The 25,183-nt window shown below is 46.0% G+C and overlaps 1 protein-coding gene across 5 annotated transcripts in view; it reads right to left on the bottom strand.

The window, feature by feature from the left end:
* Positions 1-25,183, bottom strand: part of SFI1 (SFI1 centrin binding protein) — a 46,139-nt gene that overhangs the window by 7,535 nt on the left and 13,421 nt on the right. For 3 of the 5 annotated variants that reach the window (XM_019506832.1, XM_019506828.1, XM_019506827.1), the window contains 20 exons: positions 19,223-19,379; positions 18,224-18,385; positions 17,668-17,738; positions 16,084-16,176; positions 14,989-15,086; positions 13,583-13,649; positions 12,353-12,483; positions 9,979-10,060; positions 9,561-9,739; positions 9,247-9,322; positions 8,215-8,310; positions 7,732-7,808; positions 6,842-6,944; positions 5,659-5,755; positions 3,652-3,812; positions 3,194-3,268; positions 2,469-2,543; positions 1,955-2,131; positions 806-1,050; positions 12-107 (listed from right to left, as the gene is read on the bottom strand). In XM_019506832.1, the coding sequence (XP_019362377.1) occupies positions 12-107; positions 806-1,050; positions 1,955-2,131; positions 2,469-2,543; positions 3,194-3,268; positions 3,652-3,812; positions 5,659-5,755; positions 6,842-6,944; positions 7,732-7,808; positions 8,215-8,310; positions 9,247-9,322; positions 9,561-9,739; positions 9,979-10,060; positions 12,353-12,483; positions 13,583-13,649; positions 14,989-15,086; positions 16,084-16,176; positions 17,668-17,738; positions 18,224-18,385; positions 19,223-19,379 (2,318 nt within the window). The remainder of the gene's footprint in view (positions 1-11; positions 108-805; positions 1,051-1,954; positions 2,132-2,468; positions 2,544-3,193; positions 3,269-3,651; positions 3,813-5,658; positions 5,756-6,841; positions 6,945-7,731; positions 7,809-8,214; positions 8,311-9,246; positions 9,323-9,560; positions 9,740-9,978; positions 10,061-12,352; positions 12,484-13,582; positions 13,650-14,988; positions 15,087-16,083; positions 16,177-17,667; positions 17,739-18,223; positions 18,386-19,222; positions 19,380-25,183) is intronic. The other 2 variants (XM_019506831.1, XM_019506830.1) reach the window with 2 other exon arrangements.

Raw genomic sequence — 25,183 nt, 5'->3', positions numbered from 1 at the left:
AGTGTACTTACTTAGGGAAAGGTGTTCCTAGGAGTTTCTCTTTTTCCGGAGATCCCAGCAGGAAGTCAGGGCGACGTGGCTGTAACCTTGCTTGGCGGACAGCATTTCTGGGAAAAGAACAAGAAGAACAGTTACCTAGACCCCCCAGGGACTCCTGTCCTGGACTGAAGCAGCTTTGCAAAATTTCTACAAAATCTCCTGAAGAGATGCATCAGCAAGGCTGTCAAGGGCTTCAGAGGGGAAAACTTTTACAGAGGCAGAGAGAACACAGTTCCTTTTCCCCACAATGTGGAGGGGAGAGGAAAAACTGATCATCAGTATAAGTGTGACACTGACACTGCAGCCCATTCTTTCATTACATTTAGCCCTTACCAGGAGAGTGAAAAGCTGTGAAGACTTTCAGGTTTAGTGCCACTTGGGTCACTGTGTTCAGAGTTTCATGGTAGTAATATTTCTATTCCTGTACTATTGGGCTCACATTCCCCTATAGGACAATTCTACCTCAGAGGCCAACTAGCATACCAGCAACCCATTACCATACAGTAGGGAAGCAACTCTGGGAGACTATACTGGGCTAAACCTTCTAACAGCCGCCAGGGAAGCATGTAGTCACCAATCCTTTCATTATTCATGGAGAGCCACATGCATTATGCAGCAGTTTTAAGTGTTCAGCATGAGCAGACATATGAGGCAGTGTTAGGGCTGAAGGAAACAGCTGGAAGTTCATAGTGGTCACTGCAGGACTAAGAAAGTGAACCTGATCTGCAGTGCTAGGGACACAGGTCACACTCAGCTTTACACTCACAGCTCGCTAAGAACAGAGTCCCCAGCAGCAAGGAGGAATGGAAGATCATCATTCTTCATGAGGCACAGACTCTCTGCTGAGTTTCCTCTTTCCCAGGAGCCATCTTTAGATGCAGGCACCTTAAATGTCACCCGCTTCTTTGGAGGAGGCAGAAAGGAGCGAGGTTGGTCTAGACTCTTGCAGAGAGCCTTCTGTTTCCAGAGCATGGCACAACGGTACACTGACTGGTGGAGGCTGTAGGCTGCCTGCCAAAACACAGAAAACAGCAGATCGTTTGATGGAGAAAGAAGAAACACAGCACCACGCCACCCAGAGAGGAGGGTCCAGCAGAGAGAGGTGGGGCTTGGTAAATGGTCAAAATGACAAGATGGCCATGATATCAGCTCCCAGTGCTGGAAGTATCAGTCCAACTTGTTTCAGTCCAGTAGAGAAAATTACTAGCCACCACTGTGGCACCAGGACCAGCAAATCAGGCAAGGAATCTGACTCTCTTACAAACAGGGAAGCAAGCAGAGTCCTACCCAGAAACAGCAGCAGGGATAAAGCTGGCAAGTCCCCCTCCTATCTGTAAGGCCAGGCTGAATTACAAAGGCAACTGATGCTAAATAGGAGCTACAAGCACTGACTGAAGGTACCTGGCTCTGGGCATTTTAAAAGGTCACTTCCTACAGTGCCCAGGGATTTTTGTTTACAGGTATTTTTGAATGAGTATTCCGACTTCCTGGTGCTACACAGCTTCTCCTGTAGTTAGACACAGCTGCAGAGCTCAGAGGTGCCTCTAGGGTCCCATTGTATGGCTGTGACATCCATGTTGAAAGGGGGTTAAATAAAGTGTAGACTATCACTGAGTTTGAGACAGCATCTGCCCCACTACTTGAACACACACTAAGGGAAACTCTGAGCCACACTGCAGACAGGCAGAGTTGTTGCCTAGCTGTGCTGTGCAAGCAGCTATAGGGCAGGGGGGAGTACAGTTTCAAGGATGCTAATTGACAGCAGTCTGAAAGGCTCCAACTGAGCTGAGTCAATGGACAGAAGGAATACTGCTAGGTCCATGCAGAACTTCAACCTTGCCACCACCCCCACCTCAGAAGCCAAGGGATCAGGACCAGGTGCATGGAGCCAAATGGCAACATGCAGCCCCTTTACCTTTAGCTGGTGCTGGGCTTGAAGCTGTCCCCGGAACTGTTTCATGCCAGCCACATATCTCAAGATCCGTGTCACACCTTCTTTCAGCAGAGTGGCGCGGTAAACTCCCACAGCACTTTCAATGCGGCCTTTTTTCCTCTGCTGCTCCTGGACAAACCCCAGCCAGACATCAAACACCTGTAGGAAGCAAAAAAAAAGGCCAGATTTCAAAGTGCTGCTACAGGAATTATCAATCCTCTGAAGAGGGAACTTTTGGGGAGGCCAGGATAGTAGCATGCAGAGATGCACTATGGCTATTCCTCCCTCTTGGGACAGGGGGAGATGGGGAGGCATGAGGAAGTCATCTGGGATTGGACAGAAAAGACAAATGCTTTTATTAGAGGACAGCATCAGAGATCAAAGCATCCCAAAGCAGAACATGGTGGTCCCAAGGAGAACCTACCTAGCACAGCTACACCTGCACACCCTCAGCACAGATCCTGGTATGCACCCGTCTGTGTAACACACTCCTTACCTTTGCCTGCAGGGAGAGTGACCAGTGCCACAGCGCCCACACTGTCTCCTGCTTCTCCCATTGTTTCTGCACCAGCTGTCAGCAAAACAAATTGCACAGTGGCTGGATTAAGCATTTAGATACTGTATGCTAAGGGTCCTATCCCACTACTAACGTTAGCCAGAGAGAGAGTGATTTGATTTACCCTAGGTTAAAGGGATGACAATGGAAGAATACAGCTGTCCACTGTCCCCACTGTTAGTTCCAACCCGAGGGTCATACAAACTGCACACTGGGCTTGTCCTAAGCTGGGTTTCAAGGCATTAGCCTTACAGCTTTGAAAGCAGAAAGGGATTAACTCCTTAGCATGCAGGGCAGCTGTCTAACACCCAAAGGACATTTGTAATGACAACAAAAGAGCTGATTAATATAATTCACTAGGGGTGACATTTTCCTTGAATGATGCCCACCATCAACCTGACAGACGCCAACCACAAGTGAGCAAGGCAAACTTCACAGAAACTCAATCCTTTCCTTTCAGCTGAAAAGGTTATTTTTTGGTATGAAAGCCCTGAGGTCAATGTGATGGGTGTATCTGATGCTAATGGAGATGTCTGCCCAGATGATATTTGACATACAAGCTCTCTCACTCCTCTCGTGGCAAATCCAGGACACTGGTTGAAAAGTGAAGGACAAGGTTGCAGCATGACTGGCAGAAGGCCAGTCTGCGAGGACAAATCTCTCACCTGTCTCTTCCAGCAGGAGAAACAAATGGAGTAGAGTCTTCGAGCCATCAGCTGGTCTCCTTGTCTCTGCAGAAGCTGCCAGGGAATCAGTACAATGAGTCCTACTGACAAACATCCTCAGGATCACACTGATCTAGGATCCATTTCTCAAAAAGTGCCCAAACCCAGAAAGGATTTCTACCCTAGAAAGTTATTGGTCCATACCTGAAAATCCCCCAGCCCTTCCCAACAGAGGGCTCATCACCCCATCTGAGAGTTCTATGTACTCTGGTGTAGAAGAGACAGATATCATCTCCTCCACACTAGCCGAGACTCCCACACTGTTCCCCAGCCTAAACTGTGGGAATGGGCTTCACCTGTAGCTCTATTCCTTTTGCAGAAGACTGCTGCGTAGATGGCTTCTCCCTCCCACAGAACCTTCCCAGTCCCCTACTTTCCAGTTTGTTAGCCCTTCTCACCATCTTCCCAATGCACTGCAGATGATACTGCTTCCACTTAGTGAGGCAGTTTCTGAGCAAGGACCTCCCACGGTGTTGAACCGCAGTGTCCAGCTGGGTTCTCAACACCATGGACCTCTTGGCAAGTTCCTTCCAGCGAAGAAACAGGGCCTGTAGATGCACTGTTGACAAAAGATGTCATGAGCTAAGGGGCCAGGAGACCTCCTGCTCTCTATCAAAGGTAGAAGCAGCTATGAGACCAGTTCTTCTATTTCCTCTGTTTGACAGTATTTCATAGAATCATAGAAAATTAGAGTTGGAAGGGACTTCAGGAGGTCTAGTCCAACCCCCTGCTCAAAGCAAGACTATCCTCAACTATATCATCCCAGTCAAGGCTTTGTCTAGTCAGATCTTAAAAAAACTCTAAAATGGAGAGTCCACAATACTGACAATATTTAGGCTGAGAGGAAAGATAGTCTTATAGTTATGTCACTGGGAAGGGAGTCAGGATATCGAGGATGTCTTTCCAGCTCAGTCACTGACATCCTTTGTGATAATTAGACCCTTGACTGCTCCATGACTGGGGTCCTTCTGAAAGTGGTGATAACACCACCTCCCACCAGGAAGGTAACTATGCCATTCAGTTATGTCTACACTAATAGTTAAGGCTAACCTTAAAGTCATCTTCAAGCCTGTAACCACAAAACATTTATGCTGCAAACCCCTAAACTCAACCCCTGGCAGCAGTCTGCCCTAAACCTGGAAGCTCTGCTAATGTTAACTCCTACTACCCTGACTCCCCCTTGCTGACCCCTCTCCTGCTCATCCTCAGCTCACTCTTTCTCTGTTGTGCTTGGGTCCTACCCATCCACCGCAGGCCTTAGTCACAGGAAGTCTGCCAGCTGAAATCCCACAATTCCCTATTCCCGTCTTTCAGCCCTTCTGACCCACCTTCTCCTTCCCACTACCTGGAAAGAGACAAGTCCAGAGTCAGATTCCTGAAAGGTGTTTGCCTTTTATGTCATCATAAGGGAATCTGAGAAACATCTAAAAGACGGTGTCTGAGAAATAAATAGCACAATGTGGGTGACTGTTGAGTGGGTTATAAGCAGGGATCCTGGTTGTCTCTGAAAAAAAAAAAAAATCCCCGATTTTCAGATTAAAAAATGTAACCCAAAATCTACATTTTTTCATGATTAAAATGAAACACCACATGCATACATACATATGGTGTTTCATTTTAAATCATGGAAAAATGTGGATTTTAGGTTATTTTTTTAAATCCAAAAATTGGGTTGTTTTGTTGTTGTTGTTTTTTAAATCAGAGAAAACCAGGGCCCTTGATTATAAGGTACCATGTAGAGAGGGAAAGAGCAAACCACGTGGCTCCAGGTAATTATGGATGACCTCGAGGTTGACCCTAAATATAAGTGCACCCGCAGCCTTAGCCATGAATTGGTTAAGTGTTTTAAGAACCGTAAGTGGAAAGAAAGCACTAGTGATAATAAATGATTCTAATCAAGCTTTGCCTCAACCTCCCTCAAGATTCTTGTACAATCCTCAGCTCCAAGGTACGTAAGCATCTTGCAGTCATTAACAGATTTTCTCCTCCAAACACTCCTATGAGGGTGGGAGAATTATCCCTGTTGTACAGATGGGGAGCTGAGGTATAAGATAGATTTAGCAACCTGCTCAAAGGTCATACAAGACACTTCCCTTTCCATCAGGTCAGAAAGAATGCCTTCATTTGTACACATCTCAGAGATTAGAGGTACCCATTATATGACATGAACCTCTCCAGAGCAATGTCACTGCCAGTAGTTCTCATGGCAGATCCAGTTCATCTCATCAGCAGAGAATAAATGTGTGGCTGCCACATGGAGCAGGGTGCTTCTTGGAGTCATGCAGCCAGAATACACATACTAACATGGTACCATTGGAGTTATGCAACTCAACCATGCACAACTCTGTCACAGCAACCCAGCCTTTTTGTGACTTCTTTACATCTCCTGTCCCCTAGAAACTCACCTGCATCCAAATGCTTCCTGGCTTCCCTCACAGCTGCTGCATCCTGCTGATGGCAGTACACCTGCAGAGAGGTGATGTCCCTCCACTCCAGTAAAACCTAAGGAGAGAGGGAAGACATGGGATCCTAGTGGATACCTTCCTGTTCTTTAGATGCTGGAGTGGAGACAAACTGTTCTGCTATCAGAAATGCATTCACACACTTCCCCCAACTCTATCTTACACCAACTTCAGCAGGCAGGTGCACCCCCCTACTCCTAACAGAAATTTTTATTGCCACAGCAGTGTTCCTGAGGGGAACCATCCATCTGGGCCCCCTTTCCATCTGCTGAAGATACAGGCAGTCCTCAACTTACAACATTTCAAGTTAAGTTTCGCACTTACACTTCTAAATTGACACTGTTTCAATTTTTGGACGTCAGTTTCAACTTTACAACGCTTGATCTGATGTGACGCCATGCCAGCAAACAAATTGCTGTGTTACCCATCTCCCTGAAGAACAGCTGTCCAAATTTTCTTGGACACTTTCTTTAAGAAAGCAGACAAGACTCCAGAAGAACCTGCAGCCAAGACTCCTGAGAAGATTCCATCCAAGAACCCTTCAAAAACTCCAGCAAAGTCACCTCAAATAAGTCCTTCTAAATCAATGATTGCTATTTACAATATAAATACACTAATGTAGCTATATTACTTAGCTATAACTGATTGAGTACAAAATTCTGGGTTATTTTTGGTGAAAACAGGGTATCGGGCCTTGGTTTAGGAACGAATCCCAGATTTATAACATTGTTTCCTATGGGAAAAATCAGTTCCAAGTTACAATGTTTCGACTTGAGACACCGTTTTCAGGAATCAATTGTGTCGCAAGTCCAAGGACTGCCTGCATCTTCCCGCTTCTGGCAGATCTGCCATGTTTTTCTACACAACTATCTATCTACTTCCCCTTCTAAGAAAGAGGGTAGGGAAAACTGTCCACTCTCCTCACTCCCTTCCTCTACCCTCAGCAAAAGCCTGTAGGGACCTCTCTTGAGATGGGAGGTTCTAACCTAAACTCCCTGCATCCTTTTTATGGGAAGCTGTCCACCTCCCTGTGCTTAATACTACTGTACTATATCTAGACTTAATCCCTGCTTGGACTTGTTTCACTTCCTGGCTGAAGTGACCTAAGTCCCCTCCATGGTCCCACCTTTGCGAGAGTTGTTCTCCTGTAGTGCTGTTCTGCCTGAACAGCTGCCTTAGCTTCACCCATAATGGCAATAGTATTTCCTCTCCAGATACTTAACACCCACCTGCAAAGTGGTAAATAGAAACAAATCAGCAAGGGTCCCTACCCTTCCATGCCAGTTTGACCATGGCACCCTTTCCACTCTTATAAGGAAACCAAAAAATGTTTTTTCACCATATGCACCCTAGCAGGGTCCCTTTGGGTCTATGTTAGAAAGAAGAGTATGTAACAGCAGAAAGCACTCTTCATTTCTAATGAATTAAACAGAATCTGTTGCTGGATATCAAATGAATCAGGCAGCCTGGTACTGAAAGAGTTCAACAAAATAAAGCCGTCAGGTAGCACAAAAACTAAGTTGGTGCAGTTAGTGGAGAGCAACTGAAGTCCTTACTTGCCCAGTTACCTACCTTTTCTGTTCCAAAATAGCTTTTGCTTTAAGATAAAAACAATCAGATAGAAACCCAGGCAACTGTACACATCAGCCTTGTCTGAGAGTCAGGCTTTAAGATCACAGCAGCTAGAGCTGATCCACAGCAAGGGAGGACATAGGTTACTGGGTTACTGTCTTTCAGAGACTGATGACTATTTGATCAGACCTATGGGCCCAGCAGTCACTTCCAGAAAAGGATTGACACAGCTTTGAGACTGGAACCTACTGCCTGGCAGACAAGTCCAGAGGGAGTTCTGCCATTCTTATTGTTATTGCTTTTATTGAGATGCAGAGGAGCACTGATGCAGTGATGAACTGGCACCAAGTATTTCAGAATTAGTAAAGGTGCCAGAGAAGCTCAGTGTTGTCTGAATGTGCAAGTCACCCTTCTCCAGTACTGCACAGGGATGAGCAGCCTTACCGCAAGAGCTCTCTGTTCCGTTCCTCCGCCTTTTCAGCAATCTGGTGTAGAATGTGCTGTACGTTACACTGGTAACTCTGTAAAAAAAATAAGTCAGTAAGATGAGACCTCCCCAAGCAGTTAGCAACACAAAGGAAAGAAGTCCTTTGGGGAGCCCTCAGCAGCTGTAAGGTGCAGAAGCAGATGGAGGAGCTGGAACCACCCAAGCCTACCACTCCTCCTGATTCACAGCAGCCATGACCCACCAGTGACTCTTAGGAATTTACTGCTTATCTCAGCCTTACAAGTAAGGAGACAACTTGGGCCCTTTCACGCCAAAGCCATCAATAAAGCTGAGTGCAAACTCTCCACTCCATGTAGCAGAACTTTGCCTCATCCTCCCCTTGGCAGGCCAGCCCCTAGTCAACCACTTGGGCAGCTCTGACCTTGAGAGTGAAGGTTTGCTCAGACATAGCAGACCCTGTAATGAAAGAGGTCTCCTACCTTCCAGGCTCTCAAGACCCTGTGCAGCACTGAGTGCTGATAATGCATGTCTGCTCGCATCAGCTTCCTCCATTTCTCACCCTTACGCTCCATATACTACAAGCAAAGAGGGCACAGGGAGAAAGAGATCAGAGCAGGCGCAGAGAGAGAGAGCAAGAAGATAAGCATTCCAAATCTCAAGGGAGTAACGTAACTCAAAAACAAGTAATCCCAACCAACAATGGACCCTGCTATTAGCTTCCTCTTCTCCGAGTGCTCAAAAAACCCCACAACACTGTGCCAAGCTAATGTAGCCAACAGCATCTTATCCATAGCATATTGCCTGGGCTTCTACTTCCCTGCTGACAGACCATACTGCCCTAGCAGGACAGAGGTGAGAGCTCTGCACCCCCATAAATGGGTGTAGCACAGGTCCCTATGAACTGTCTGCACTGGCATTAGATAGTCTAAAAAAGCAAACAGGGGAAGTTTGAAAAAAACAGAAGGATGTCTGAAGGTTGCAGTATACACCAACCACTGCATGACTTGCACTGTTTAACTGCCTTCTGCCCAAAGGGGGATTTAGAAGAAACGCTCCTGAGAAGGAAAAAAAAAATTAAATCAGGCACTGCCTCAAAGATTACAGCCCTTCACTTCAGTGATGCTGGGGAAGGAGATGGTGTAATGGTGAGAAAGGTCTCCACAGAGATGCAGAGACCTCTGTAACCACTATCTATTCTAAGGCAACCCACACTTAGCTACAGTCCTGTCCTCTCCCTACACACTTTACCCTGGGCAGGAGAGCCAGTGCAAAACAAACTGAAATCTTCCTCAGTCCTCTAAACGCAATTTCTATTCCTCCCACATTACACTGACTTACCCTTCTTAGAAAAGGACAGACTTTGGTTAGGTAAGAGCAAGATTAACCACCTTTATTGAAGAATACACAATGCTTTTGTTACTGTAAATATTTTTAAGCAGCCAAATAAAGATTACAAGCAACTCGGAGATGGTAGAGGATTCAAACCTTTCTCCTTCTGCCAAGATTCTCACCTCTCTCCACTTGCTCCAAGACCACCGCAGACTCTTTGAATAATGGAATCTTAAGGCTTTCACCTCCTTGATTCTCCTGAAGAAAAGAGTTTTCTTACTGTGCAACTTCGATCCAGACCCATTGAGCATGAAACCCAAACCCATATTTGCCATCATGCCAGAAAAACACTCCTGCATATTCAGGAAACAAAGACATGCAAGCAGTTTCTAAAGCACACAAAAGGGTGGCAAGCTGTGAATCAGATACTTCTTTATAAAAGGGGCCAGCTGTAGAAATGGACTGGGATCACTACCCCTTCTGGGCTGCCACTTACTCTATTCTGATCGCCTGAACATTCTTCTTCCAGAGATTAAAAGTCTTTAGCAGGAGCAGATGGTAGTAATGATCATGAGCCTGAGCCAGGCCCTCTTGCTCCTCTAAGCATGCTTCTGTTCTCCTGCGCCAGGAACACCAGAAACGAACCAACAGCTGCCACTCAAAGTGAAGAACAGCCTGCAATTGAGAGGAAAAAGCTGGTAACTTCATGACACAAACCAGTTATAACCAGCAGGACAAGCTTCCTCAGTCAGAGGAAACAGGCACAGGAAAACAGTCCTGTGTGGCTCATCTCCACTTGAGGGACAACAACAATCAGTGCAAGATCATCTTGTGTAGCCTGCATTCACACCAGCTGATTAGGGAACTATCCCATCCATCCCCTTGGGTTAAATAAGGGAAAGCACTGTATTCACCCTTCTCTCTGCTGTTCGATTCTCTTGCTGCTGATGTGTCCTTAGCCACCACATATCAAATGTCCGTCTAGTCCAGACCTCCCTGCAAGCAAGAAGGAATAGCATCAGTAGAACAAGCAAATCTTTCAGCCAGCTATAAGGATGACTGTGGACTACAATGGGATTTGAACCATGGTTAGGTCAGTCTATTTATTATGCAGTTACCTGACCTGATATTTCAAGGCAAGGGTCCTCAGTAAGTCAGCTACGTAGCCCCACTATTCTACAAACTTCCCCCCCGCCCCAAGTATGTTATGCAACCAGATGGACAGCTACTTTGAAATTCCTCCCATGCCATTAGATGATAAATAAATGTTCACATGTCCCTTGACAGATGCTTCTTGCTTCCAGCCAGATTATTCAGAAGACCATTCCAATTTCCATTCACATCACTGAGCATGTATAGAGTGACAAATGACAAACTAACATTCTGGGTCAGGAGAGATGTTGTTACTATTTACTATATATAAACTTACACACACCCACCCCTTGTAAAAGTGTAGTGAAAGTCCATCAGCCTAGAAGCTTAGGCTGCAGCCCAACAGGAAGTGTTCCAAGCACAAGAGAGACTATTTTTGATATACCTTAAGATAGGTCTACTACTAACCTGCCAGCAAGTCCCAGCAGTTCCCTAGCATAGAGGCCCAGGAGAGGACTCCGGTGCTAGTGCAGTTTGTGAGAAGAAGGGCTGCTAGGGAAGATTTTCAGGGACATGAATACCAGTTAATAGGTTGAAAAGCCATGGAAGTTAGAAGAGCTGTGCTGAAGGGTGTTGCTAGCTACCAGCATGCATGTCTGATCCCTGGGCAATCAGAAACCTTGGAGCTCATGGGCATTCATGTCCTTTTTCACTCAGGCCAAAAATGGAGGATGAAAGAGTATGCCCGTGCATGCATAAGGGGGGGCCAGAAAAGCTGATATAAGAGGACACCATGCCAACAGAAATTGAACTTGGTGGGAAGTCTAAGCAAGAATTAACTTGAGAAAGGGACACGAATCCCCTGGAACAGGCAGTAAATGCAGCAGATGGACCTTTGATTGGTGAACCTTTATACAGCAAGACTAAGATCAAATATAGAAACAAGACATACATATATCAGTGAGTGTAGCTCTGGGTGGAAGCCAAAAAGCATGTTTGTTCCTATTGAGTTCCAGACTTTGTGTACTTTCTTTGTAAATAGAGGACTGCACCCAAAACATCTGATAACATTAGTCTAAAAGAAACTCAACAAGGTCAAGAGACAAGTGCTGAATGGTTGCTATATCTGTACATTCTTCTCATCTGCCAAATCCCTTTTCTGGCTCGGGAGGCACAAGCATCACATTAGCAGATTCATGCTAGAGCCAATTTTCTCCTTCCTCACCTCAAGTTTCAGCCTCTTGAATTAAAAAAAAAAGGGGGGGGTGTCAGCATCAAGCACACTCCCCATCCAACAAATTCCAACAAATCTGAGACAATGGTTCACAGCTGCATTCCCACATCAGCAGATACCATTCCTTTAACTGCTTTCAGAGATGCAGCTGCCCTCATTACTCAACTCTTCCCTCCAAATTCATCTGCCAGTCTCCTACAATGCAAGCTAACTTCAGAGACACTCCAGAGCCGGTCTGTGGCTTGTTTTTAACCTGTTAAGTGTGGTTTTTGATAGTAAAAAATAATTAGCCTAAGGAAAAAAATAGTACATGACCATTTCTATTTTGTAAACTTGAAAAGCCTACTGGGCCCAGAGCCCCAATTTCTTTCCAGTGGGGAAGAAAAATATTTTCCTTCTGACTCAAGAAGGGGAAAAGAAAGGTTTCCTAGCAATTCTCCCAGTAGAAACTGAACATCTGTACCTAGCTAAAGGCAACTCAAAATGAATGCAGAAGGCCCACGCATGAAGTGCAGACAGATGAAGCTGTGAACCACAACCAACGTGGTTATTTTGGTTCACATTTTGATGAAGAAAAGATTCAAGTTTGCATCAAAGACAAACTGAAGCCTGTAGGGTTTCTCAGGCAGTCTCGTGCTGAGTCTAACAGACTCAGTCTCGTGCCGAATCTTTCCAGCAGCAATACGCTTTCCAATTCTAACATTATTTATTTGCTGGTCTTTGGGCATTCTGACTTGTGGGTTATGGTGCCCCCTGATGTCAAGACAGGCAAACTGTTTGCAACAAGTGGAAATATACACAAGTGACCCAGGAAGCAATCTCTTTTTCACTAGACAGAGAAAGTGAAATACCAAACACTAAGTTTCTTCCTTACATCTGACCAAAGCTGCCATAGCCCCATACAAAACAAGCCAGTGCGCAACGCCTATTTAGAAAAAATCCATAAGAACAATCCAATGTACCTGTGAAAGCACAATGCTGTTTCCTTCATCTCTCTCCACTTTTGTTGATGATTCTTAAATTGTTTCCAAACCTGCAAGGTGACAGGCAAGATCATCTTCCCATAGTGGTTATCAGCTTTAGCACGCTGGATCTAAAAGTAAGCAACAAGCTTGATTTCATTTCTGAGCCTTTCAAGTCCTTCCCATCTGAGGGACTTGTGCAATAAAGCAACCCGAAACAGACAGCCTTAGGTCACGTATAAGAGTTATGGGTTTTGAGTTCTGAGGGTTTGTTTCTGATCTTTATGCAACTGTTCTTTCCAAGAGGGAGGCAGCAACGACCTCCAATACAGAACACAGCTTTAGCTCACTGCCTGGTACATGTGGCATCATTGTTTATCTTAATTCAGCAACTCTCAATTAGAGTGCCATGAGATCATTTTAAGGGTGTATCAGAGTGCAAGGAGGCAAGTGATCGCTCATCCCTGCCTGGCCCCTATGCAAAGAGGTGAGCCCTGTAATAAATAAATTATTTTTGTTAATGAAGTGCTGTTAAATTCTGAAGAATTATGGAGGGGTACCTAGAATCTAAAACAGGTTGAGAACCTCTGATCTAATCCAAATGTTTAGAAGGTCTGAATTTCTTGGGGGCTCATTTAATTCAATCACATACATCCAGGTTCTGGAAACAGTTGTCAGATTACACATTTGAATCCGAGGAGAAGAAATGAAAAAAGGAAAGAGCCAGTATTTAATGGCCAGTCACTCAGTGAGGGAGAGAAGACAGCAGCGAATAATGTCTTCTAATCTGAATGTAAGAAGATCTAAACCCACTCTTCCCCCTCAAAGCCTAGCTTTATTTCTGTTTCCTAAAACTGATGAATTTGGGCAGATGCAGCTGGTTTCATATTCATTTTCTTCTTTCCTCCAGAGAAATGGACTAACCAATCTGTGCTGTTTTATCATCAATGCAGGGGACAGCAACTTCCCTTCTAAGCTCTACAATAAAACTTGAACAGAGAATCTGAAGCAACTGTTGGAACAAATTCTCCATTTAAATGCTATCAAGCAAAATCAGAATCACTCATATCTGGAAGCAATTACTGGAGTATTTTCTGCATTAGAGAAAGGCTTCAAAGTATGTGAATTCCAGGCACAGCTCAGCATCACCAGCAAACACACTGCAAAATAACTGCAGCTATGGAGTCCATGGACAGTGAAAGCTACTTAAGCATGCTAGGTATCACATACCTGCCTGTGTCTTCTCCACCTGGCATTCTCTAGCCATAGCCTGAGAGATTTGCGTAGCAAAATTATTCTGAAATAAAACATACCTAAGTCAGCCCTCTGGCAAACATCCATCCTTTACTTCAGGTAACAGCTCAGGACCAAGGACAGCTCCACCTAACTCAGCATCCTGAACAGCCAGCTGCCTCTCACTGAGGACACAACTGTATTACTTAATTCAGAAGGCTCTACAGGTATGCCATATGCTGTATCCTCTTGCCCCACCAAAAGTGAGGCAACAAAGGTGGGTGCTGCATGTTAATCTAGCAGAGGATTGCATGCTTCACAGCTTTTTTAGGCCAAGATCATTGCACCCACTACAGGATACCTGTATCCTTCTAATCATCCCCACTAACCCTGTGTGCCACATTCCAGTCCTCTCTATTGTATGTACTCCCTGCAACTTCACCTACCCCACCTCCCCTCATGTCTGAGACTATGCTCTCCTTCATCCTTTCCTCCATGCCAGGGACTGTGTGCATGTGTCTCCATTCCTCCTTCACCTCCCCATGCCAAAAGCTCTGTACAACCCCATTCCCTACTAAGCCTCTATCCCTTCCTTCCCTTTCACAACAGGGACTCCATGCCTCTTCTTCGCAGCTTCATTCAACAGAGCGTCTCCCACTTTCTTCCCAAAAAATCAGGGCTCTGTCACCCCCATTCCCATGTTCTCCCCATCAAAGCAGCTGTGTGCACCCTCTTCCTCAGGTCTATATCCCCCTTGGGTCTGTATGCCCAACCCATGCTATGTATCCACATTTCTCCAATCCTCCTCCACCACATCTTTTTCTCATTATATCATTCAGGGAGTGTGCATATCAAACTATTGGGAGGGCGGAAAGAGATGAGATGGTGCATTGTCATGTTGGAAGGCATGATTAATTGCTTGATCTATAGACAGCTACAGACCTAGAATGTAGGACTATGCTAAACAAACCATCATGGACTCTGTCTCCCCATTTCCCTCCCCCTGCGTTGAGTTTTCCAATTGCCCTTCCCCTCCTCTACAAAGAGAGAGGGAAGGTGAAAAACAAAACAACAACAAAAATGGTTTTGATCACCAAAGCCAAAAAAAAATCCCTTAAATTTTGAAAATAGTTGCACATGGCTTTCAAAAGCCACCATCATATGGATGGAGAAGTGTCACCAAGTTGAGTTCAGGGGCTCAGCAAACTCAGCTACGATACAGGGGGGAAAATACAAGTTTCTTCAGATATGTGCACTCACTCCCGGGCTCTTTATAAAAAGGCATACTGTGTCTAGTGGAAGGATCCCAATCACGGAAGTGTTACTAGATCTAAAACCAGAAATCAAGAGTTGGTGGAGTTCCAGCTCCTTAGGTACATGGAGATGCAACTATTCCTACAGACCGGTAGTGCCTGTGAGCTGCAAGGGTCAGAGACCATAGCTGCTTTTCCTCTTCTTGTTCTAGCCGAGATTTCCAGCAATTCCAGCAGCTCTGCAGCAGCTGGAGCAAAAGAGCAAAGACAGAAATGCTCACATATTAAGCAGGTGGTAGAATAGAGTATATAAAATGTCCTTAAAAAAAAGAAAAGCAAAAAACAAAACAAACAAAAAAAAACCTAGCATTCTGCAAGGAGTTTCCAAAGCAATGCTTAAAAAACAAAAGCAAGCGCATGAACTCAGTCCATTTCTGGTTTCTTCATGTTACTCTGAACATGCAAAATGAATACCCAAAGCCTTGCTATAGAAAAGTTGGTATATATAGGTACTGCTATAGCCCTGCTTTACATGAGTTTGTTCTTGTCACAGGATTACAGAGATGTACTGTAATTCTTCCAGGTTGCAAAGGTTTGTGATGCGACTCCATAAAAAACAAAGAACCAGGCCAATATATTTGTCACCGATCCTAGACATACATAAGATATACTTTTAACTGTTCGTACCAAGGGAAAAATGCAAATGACTGAAGAGTATTTTGTAGGTGCTATTATGAAAAGGGGGGTTTTTTGTTTGTTTGTTTTTAAGGAAAATTTTTCATGGCCCAAATCAAATCAGCCAAATCAATTCCAAATCTCTGAGTCATTCAAGAACCATACTACTGGCAAACATCCTCCACCCCTGCCTGGGGCTTCAGATGCTTCCAAATCCTTTGGCAGGCATCCTACTTGCAGGCCCAAGCCCGGACGCTTGGGGCACAGATGCCCCTGAGCGTCATTTGCCCTCAGCCATACAGCCACAGGAGCAAGCTAGGGAGAAGTCTCCCATTTCCATAAAGTTGGTGTATAGCCAAGATAATCCCACTGGAAGTGAAAGTGGGAAGCTATCTATGCATTACCTCAGTCAAGGTACTAGCCCCAGCCAAGAAAGTGCCTTTTCCCTGCAACTAGGAAAACCACCTTAGTGGTCATGGTATTTCCCCTGCCAGGTAAGTGCTATTATGCGAAGGTTTTGGGGAAAATGTCTCACAGAATCAGCACAGCACATGTACCCTCACAACCCACCATGACTTGATATTGCCGATGAGCCAAATTTTTTCTCATTTGTTGGAGACGAGCATTCACAACATTTTTCTGGAGGGCATCAAATCCAAATTGCTGTGGAAACAAAACAGCAGAACAGCACTCAACAATTGTACACCGTGAATTATTAAACATGCAGGGGCTGATTTGTCAAGGAGCAGCTGAGCCTTACACACAGTACTGGCATGGAATTAACAACAAAATTAGGCTGTTGTCTTACTGCCTTGTCAGACATGTAATTAGCTGTGTTAGTCTGAAGTCAGGCAGAAGACAGGGCAGGTAGCATCTTAGTGACTACTTCATTCAGAGAGGCATGAGCTTTTGTAGCCGATTGCCTACTTAGTCAGATGCATATGCCTCTCTGAAAGAGTTACTCTCTAAGGTGCCACCCTGCCCTACCTTCTGCCTGCCTTGTCATAGACATACATGCATTCCTCAGCTTCCCCTATTTCATTAGACACTTTAGTTCTCAAGCTATATTAAAATCCTCCTCCCTTCAGGCTTTCTTCTTGACCTTTCCCTGCCAGCCCTCCCAGCAACCACTGGTCCTGGTTCTACCCCTCACTTGTGGAAACCAACAAAGCCTGTACCCTGCCCATCTTCTCTAACTGGAGATTGACAATTTGCTCCTATGCATGAACAAAAGAAACCCACAGATTCTTCCATTTGAAGTTCCTTCTCACCTAGGAAAAGAGATTCCACACACCCCTTTCCCAATATTCTAACTTTTTAATTCCCATTCTCTCCCAGGACTAAAATCCCAAAATGCTCTGATGTTGGGAATATTATTGTGCTAGAACAACATTCTGCCTTGAAAAGTTTATATGCCCTCTTACACTATTGCTACCATTTTCAAAATACAATTCCACCGACTTTAGGGACATGTTTTTTGATGACAGCCGCTTGCCTATGTTACAGAAAAACCTCACTTTCAACGAGCATAATGATCTGTAACTCAAAAAAAAGTCAAAGAACACGTCTGCTGGGAGGGAGGTAAGGATAAGATGCGAAATCCCAACTTTCCCCAAAGGCATGAGCCAATTCAGGGACTCTGAAGCTGGTGTATGCTGAGATTATTACAGAGGGGAGTGCAGACATGAATCCTGCAACACAGCAGTGTAAGAAGGAACACAGGCATTTGGGGCAGTAACTCATTCACACACAGCAAAGGTGGAAAAAGAAATCACCAACAATAAAAAATGGAAAACACTATTCCATATGAAAGGGGCCAGGGAGTGCATGAAGGGCTCAAGAGGTCAGGACTGATTTGCTACTTCTCAACCCTGTTGATTAAAACAATGAATTTCTCAGAGGGAAGCAGAGCTTCCACATCTGGATAGGAGGAGGAGCCCCTGTACCATCCCTGCACACAACGGCTGCCAAACAGCTAGTCTGGCAGATTCCACAACAGTTGAAGTTTGCATGACTAAACACATCATTGAGGAAAATTCTGTAACCCAATGCAGTCAACATTTATGCGATCCCACATGCTGCTAAACACAACTATCTTAAATACATCCAAGGAGTCCAGGCTCCTGCTCACCTGAGATATCATAAAGTTCTTACCAACAGATGGTGCTTGTGATGCTTCTTGGCCAGCTCATGCTGCCAGTTTTCTTCCCTGCACAGTACCATATCTGTTGAGTTAAAAAAAAATGTCTTGCACAAACTCCTCAACCTGATAGGCTCCCACAACACATGCCATTAATCCTCAGAAACCAGCAGAGACCTGCTCCTGCAAACTGCCGTAGCATTTGGGTTCTCCACGCTGGGATCATCATATTTTGAATACAACGTGAGGATGGGGGAGGGTCTTTTAAAAATAATCACTAATTTAACACTACAGCAGAAGTGCATGATGTTACAGAGCAATTCTCTCCATCCATATCTTAGCCTTCACAGGTTCTTAGCTTCAAACACGCTAGCATATTTCATTGCAACAAGTCTTGTTTCCTTCCTGAGTTTGTTCCTCACAGACTTACCTACATTTAGTCAGGAAGTGTTTCTTGCACCTACCACTTCTTGAAGCAAATGCTGTTTCTTCCATTACTTTCACTTGCTCCTTTCCCTGTAGAAATACCCTGAGCCTGGTTTCTTTAATGGTGACCCACAAAAAGGATACAATGCTTCCAGTGTGTGAAGACCCTCCGTAAGGCACTCCTTACTGCTAGCTCACCAATGTACTCCTGATGGACTCTCATGCTTCTCTGGTGCTCCCAGGCCAGCTGCCAGCTTGAGAAACATTGCTGGAGCACATGGCCCTGGTGGTGTTTCTGGGCCAGCTCTAAAACAGACAAACATTACAAGTGAATAACTATCTTTGCTCTAGCCTTGTGTACATCAGGATTAGAGCACACAGTTTGTACATCATTACCTGAAGTGACAGCAACTCTGCTATCAGCAGGAATTAGAGGAATTCATAACAGCTTTGGTGACTAAGTTACTTGTGGGCTATATTCCTCCTCTTGGTGTGAGTAAGCAATCCCAGTGTGGTAACATTCCAACTTCAAGCAAGGGTTTCCCTCTCCCTAACACTCTCTCAAATCCTCTGTCACTTAAGAGCACAGACCTAAAATCTGCAGCTTAGCATACATTTCAGTGCATACCAGCTTCTTTGCACTGTAAGGTTTCATATTTACCACTTCCCAGAGAACCAGGCTGGATTATCACCAAGTCTTAGGTATTCACTCAAAAGACCAAATTCATCTCAGTGAATTTCTTTAGAGCTCTACCAGGGAAGCATTTGGTGCAGAATCCTTACAACCACTTCTTTCACCAGTCATTGTTCTGCTTATTTGCATGGATCCAGATTAGGCCTGAACTTGGCCTCAGACTTCCTCCTCACAGATAACATCAGAGACAAGCCATACTGAAAGAGGACAATATAATGCTTCCCTTTTTCAAAACCATACCCATCCTCCTTCCAATAAAAAAGAAATATTGGGTACTTCTCTCAATGGCTCAGCATGCAGTCCTTGCTAGTCAGTGAGCCCCGGACTCTGAAGTTCAGCTAAACCACCAAACAAACAACCATGTTTTCTAATGCAGAAAACTTCTAGCAGGAGCCAGGAACTAGCCAGTTACGGAAGTCATTCTGTCCCACCTCTCCACTCTGACTTACTGTCCCGATGCCTTTTAACTCTTCGGAGCTGGAGGTATCCCTGCCAGGCCTTCATGCACCTCTTCAACTCACAGTGCCGATGATGATTTATTGCCCAGACCTCCTTCCACTTGACATTCTGGCTGTGTAAATACAAGTCTTTCCACTGCAGCCAAGCCTGACAATGTAATTAAGGAAAAGTGAAGAGGAGGACTACTGAGGGACCAAGAGTGAATGGGGAGTAGCAGGGGAAGGAGGAATGGAAGCACAAAGGCAACAGATTGGGAGACAAGACTGAAGAGGGAGCTATAGTAAACTCAAGCTTCTACAAAGCAGTCCTTCAGTTTTGAGTCTTATACTGAATTGCCAATCAATTTAGCCAAGAATTCTCTTTTACAGCCTCCTCCCTTCACTTCAATCAAGATGCAAGTCCTGCAGCTCAGGTTTCCCCATACACATCCAGCCCAGGTCCTCCAGTCTCAATAACAGTCCAGCCTAAGGTTTCTCTACCAAAGCATATAGCAGTTTAGAAATGAGGGAACTGGGAAATGTCTGGGCAAATGTTAAAAAGGAGTGTATTGTTATTAATCAATGTTTTTGCAATGTTTTATTAATGAATAGTTGTAATTTTATATCTTTGTGCCTTGGTAAATGGTATAGCCTATCAAAGTTAAGCTACAGCTATATCGTAATATAGTCCCAGTGACACTAAAATTAATCACTTTTGTAACAAAGTGTTAATAACTAACTTATGCACAAAATATTTTAGTGATGCTCCATAAATGCTTTGTGCACATCAAGGAGGGGACTGCTGGATATGAAAACTGAAATACTGGATAATGTCTGTTGCACAAAAATGCAAGACAATGGCTGGGGCAAAACTGGGTTGTGGTAACAAGACTGTTGCAAGAAAATCAAATTCTGCTAACGGCTTGCAACCCATTAGGCAGAGACAGCGGAGCAGGGCAGCAGTGGCAGACTGGAGGCAAGTGGCAGTGAGCGGGAACACAGGGCCTGGGCCAGGAGTAGCAGAAGCACGGAGCCCAGGCTTGCAGAAGCACTGGCAAGGGCTCTGCCTGCCACACTTGGGGAGGGGGGCAGGCTGTGGGCAAACCCTTCCCCTCCACCCATGCCACAACCCTCCTCCCACACACATACACATACAGCTCCCCACAAAACATACCCACCCACACCCCACAGGGACTTCTGGTGGCAAAGTTCAGGGGTTAGAGGTTAGGGGGCAGGACCAGGCAGTAGGGTACCTGTCAAGATGGCAGCCAAGGGGTGGGGTATCTGTGGGGCACCTGTCAAGGGGCAAGGTTACCCATGCAGCCCTTGATGGTTTGCCAAAATTTGGTAAAGGGCTCTCTGCCTGAAATAAATTGCCCACCCCTGGTCTAAGATGTTACAAACATCTCAATCATTTGATGCATCTGGAGTTTCGTAAATAGATTATCACCAGTACAAGCTATTGTGAATTTGCCCCACTGATAAACAAAGACCCAAAGAACGTCCGGTAACCAATGCCTATAAGCATCCTGTTCGACCACTCAAAACCCATCACCTGTAATTGCAGTGGCTGCGAAAAACATGTCTTCACACCTAGACAAATCCAAAAACGGGATCCAGGCAATTTAACAATTGTAATATGATGGTCACCTTCTTCCTCCCTGTTTTGTGCAAACTTTAAATCGGCCAACTATCAAGGAAAAATGTTTTGAAGCTGTACAATTAAACAGTATAAAGGAAGACAGAACTGCCAGCAAGGTGTGTGCAGTCCAGGGAAGACCAAAAAGCCATCCTGCTACCCAGCCGATAAGTGAAGAATCCATGCTGTGAAGCTGTACAAGAACTGGTTCCTGCCTGCACTGGATAAAGATGTATTTTCTTACCTGCCAAGACAAGGACTAATAGCTCATTTTATATTGGGAAGAAGTCTTTTTCTGTCATTTAGTTTATTAACTTAATAACTTTTAGTTACTAAAGCAAGCCTTTCTGCTATTTATCAACCAAGTGCTGTGTCAATTCTTCGAGCAGTAGGTTTAAAAACCTGTGTCCCGGGGAAAAGGCAAGAAACGGACCCCAAAGGGTCAAGGAGGACCCCCAGGAGCCAGCACACCCCAGGGGAAACACAGAAAAGGGGAGAACAAACAAAAACTCCTCACCTGCAGCAGGAACCGCAGCTGGACCAGAAGCGGCGGTGGGACCCGCGCGGCTTCTTAGCCGCATCTTTTTAAAAGTTCGGCCAGCTGGTGAGAGGAGAGAGGAGACCCAGCACGACAAAATAAGAAGAGTGGCTAGTGAGGCAGAGGGGGAAGAGGAGGCTGAGGAGAAGCATGGGGGAAGTATCCCCAGGACCCCTCTCGGAGGAGGGAACAGGCAAGCATACCTCCCACAGGATAGGAGGTTGCCCCGGAGATCCTCAAGAGAGGGACACTGTTGCCAGATCAAGGGAAAAGGAGGTGCCCAGGCTGCATGTCGAATTAGGACCCTGGGAAGAGGCTTTGGAGGCCCAGCGAGCAAGTAAGGTACTCTGGTGAGAAAACCCTGGAGAAAAGAGGGATCCAAGAGACACAAGGCACCGGGTCAAGAGCGATCCTTAAAGGCATTAGCCTGGTCTCAGGGATCTTCCCAAGAGGGAGGCGAACGGCCACGACAGCAGTTGATGCTGCTGAGAATAGAATTGACGACACTTCAGAGAAAAATCAATAGTCCATGCTAGGAGGGACGTTGAGGGTCGGTTTAATGTATTTGACACTAAGAGAAAAGGAAAAGGGGAAAAAGGTGGCACAGAGGGAAAAGCTGGTGGTGGGACCGCACGATTTAGGGCACGCTAGTACTAAGCTGCCTGAGGGTAATAATCAGAGGATCACGATAGTTGTAGATAACTTTCGCTGTTGGTTTCATTTGTTTCTCCGTTGTTGTTTCCGCTTTTGGGAGAGAGCAGGACGTAGGATAACAGAAAGCCAAGAGCTCCCAGCATTAAGGAAGCTCCTGTTAGATAGGGGACCTAGACGGGCACATAGGCCCCTAACGGGTATCTTGGGACCCTAGCAAGACCTGAGATAGGAACCTGCATAGGGAGGGTAAGCCACAAAGAACATCGGCACTCCATCATGGCTGGGTTCAGGGCGAGGTACAGGGGAGGTTGGAGCCTCGCGGAAGACCACCGCCCTCAGGCCTTGGATAAATGTACCCCGGTGGCCAGACCCCTCCACTGAAAGAAGCATCAAAGTCATGGCAGGCGGGATTGGGGGATAAGACCGCCTGGGGAGAGACACAGACACCCTGAGACTGTAGGGACAGAGCGAAGAACCACCCTACAAATCCAGAGCCGAGCGGTGTGGGACCGAATGATCGAGGCCCAATGGGTGCAACCTGTTTTTAAGTGCAACATCAGTGATTTAAGATACAGAAGTCATAAATCAGGATCTACTTAAATAGCACTGAAGCGAAGCAAAAACTGTGGGCCACTCATGGTGCCTGGCACCATTTTCGCAGTCTTTTTGTGGCACATCTCCCCACTGCTGATTGGCCAAGGAATCCAGCAACACCACCCCTTGCCACTTATTGGCTGAGTTGCCCTTCATGCAGCCCCACCCTCTCTCACTGATTGACAGAGGGGGTGGGGCTGCATGAAGGCCAGCCCTCTTAGCCAATCAGCAGCAAAGGGAAGAGGGGGCAGCAGCCATCTTAGCTGCTCCCCTTTTTGTTGGCGGCTTCCCCCTTCCAACCCCCTGGTGGGCTGCAAGGCTGGGCCGCAACGGCTGCTGGCTCCCACTGGGAAGCCAGCATTTTATTTTTTCTAAGCTTGCTTTTTCCAGTGATTGTGAGCAAAATTTTGGAAACTGCTGTTTTTCACAGTGCTCACCAAAACTGCCATTTTTCACGGTTTCCACAAAAGTTAAGAAATTGCAATTTGAAATTGCTTCGCCAGGGGATGGGGCCACAGGGGGACACGAAGACACCTCCCAGCCAAGATGGGTGACGAGCACAAGAAGTATCTAGGTAAGTGACGGGTCCAGATAGTCCTGGAATCAGAGGGGAGGTGCACACACCCATAGGAGGCCTTAAATGCCTCTATACTAATGCTCGTAGTATGGGGAACAAGAAGGAGGAACTTGCCCTCCTGCGAGCTAATATGAACCCGGACATAGTGGGGCTCACTGAAACCCGGTGGGATTCAACCCATGATTGGGCAGTAAACATCAAGGGCTAGAGACAGGTCAGGCAGGATAGAACAGGGAGGAAAGTTGGGGGTGTGGCGCTCTACATCAAAGAGCAATACATGTCCAAAACAAACAGCATGGGGTCAGAGAAGGGGCAGACTGAAGTGCTCTGGGTTAGAATACAAGGGGGTTGGGAGGAAAGGGACTTAATGGTGGGTGTCTACTATCGACCTCCCAACCAGGGGGAAGAGCTGGACCGGGAATTCTCAGGTCAGCTTGTGGAGAAAGTTAAGTCAAGGGATGTGGTCATCATGGGCGACCTAAACTACCCGGACATCTGCTGGGAGGAGCAGTCAGCCAGGTCTGACCGCTCACTTAGGTTCCTCCACCTAACCCTGGAGGTGCATAGTCCCACCAGGGGAAATGCCTTGCTGGACCTGGTCCTGGCCACAGGCAATGACCTGGTGAGGGGACTGTGGGTTCTTGACCACCTGGGAGATAGTGATCATCGCCTACTGGAATTCACCATCCACTATTCACCAAAGGCAGCAGCCCTTGACTTCAGAAGGGCCAATTTCAATGAGTTAAAGAGATTAGTTGGGGAGGCACTGAGGTCCCAGAGGGTAGGGGAGTTGGGAGTCCAAGACAAGTAGTTGTTCCTTAAGGAGACAATCCTCCAAGCCCAAAGGGTGATAGTCCCAATGCAAGTCAAAGGGGGCAAGAGTGCTCAAAAGCCCCCATGGCTCACCAAAGGCATTCAGGAACATCTGAAAGCTAAAAAGGAGGCATACACCCAATGGAAGGGAGGGGCCATCACCAAGGAGGATTATACCTCCACTGCTTGAGACTGTAGGGAAGCTGTTAGGAAGCCTAAGGCAGAGACAGAACTAGGACCAGCATCAAAGATAACAAGAAATCCTTTTTTAAATACATAGGGAGTAAAAAGAAAGCACCAGGTAACGTAAGGCCCCTGCAGGACACGCTTGGCAATCTGGTGGTTGTACCAGACAATAAAGCTGACCTCTTTAACAAATTCTTTGCCTCCGTTTATCTGAGCAGGGACTGGGACATCGCCCCACCAGGATGCCGGAGGGACTCAGGAGAGGCACAGCCAGGGAACTTCTGGTGGGGCTGGACGTGTTCAAATCAGCAGGTCCAGATAATCTCCACCCCAGAGTGCTGAGGGAATTGGCAGAGGTCATTGTGGGACCCATGGCACGGCTTTACAAGCACTCATGGTGCTCTGGCCAGGTGCCAACGGACTGGAAAAAAGCCAATGTGGTCCCCATTTCAAAAACGGAGGAAGGAGGACCCAGGAAACTATAGGCCCGTTAGTCTTACCTCAGTCCTGGGGAAGCTCTTTGAGAAAGTTATCCAGGAGCACACCTGCGAGGGACCAGCAGGGGAGATTATGCTTAGGGGCAACCAACATGGGTTCATTAGGGGCAGGTCCTGTCAGACCAACCTGGTGGCCTTCTACGACAAGGTCACAAAATCCTTAGATGCAGGTGTCGCGGTGGACATAGTTTTTCTGGACTTCAGAAAGGCCTTCAACACTGTCTCTCACCCCATTCTCATTTAAAAATTACGCAACTGTGGTGTTGATACTGTTACCTGTCAGCTCTGTGTTCCTGAGGGAGCCCTGCCACCCAGCTTGCTGGACTTACAAAGGACTTTTTCTATTCCACCCCCCCAACACACACACATCCACCCACCTCATTTAACCAGAACTAAGCCAAAAAAAAGTTTAATAGGCATCTCGGGCCTCACATTCCCGGTCCCACTATGGGAGGCCTATTTAAACTTGATTGAC

This window comes from Gavialis gangeticus, unplaced genomic scaffold (genome assembly GCF_001723915.1).
Source record: "Gavialis gangeticus isolate Ggan-Ray unplaced genomic scaffold, GavGan_comp1, whole genome shotgun sequence".
Taxonomy (NCBI): Eukaryota; Metazoa; Chordata; order Crocodylia; family Gavialidae; genus Gavialis; species Gavialis gangeticus.
Note: the sequence above shows the minus strand (reverse complement) of the source record. Positions and strands in the feature narration are given on the sequence as shown.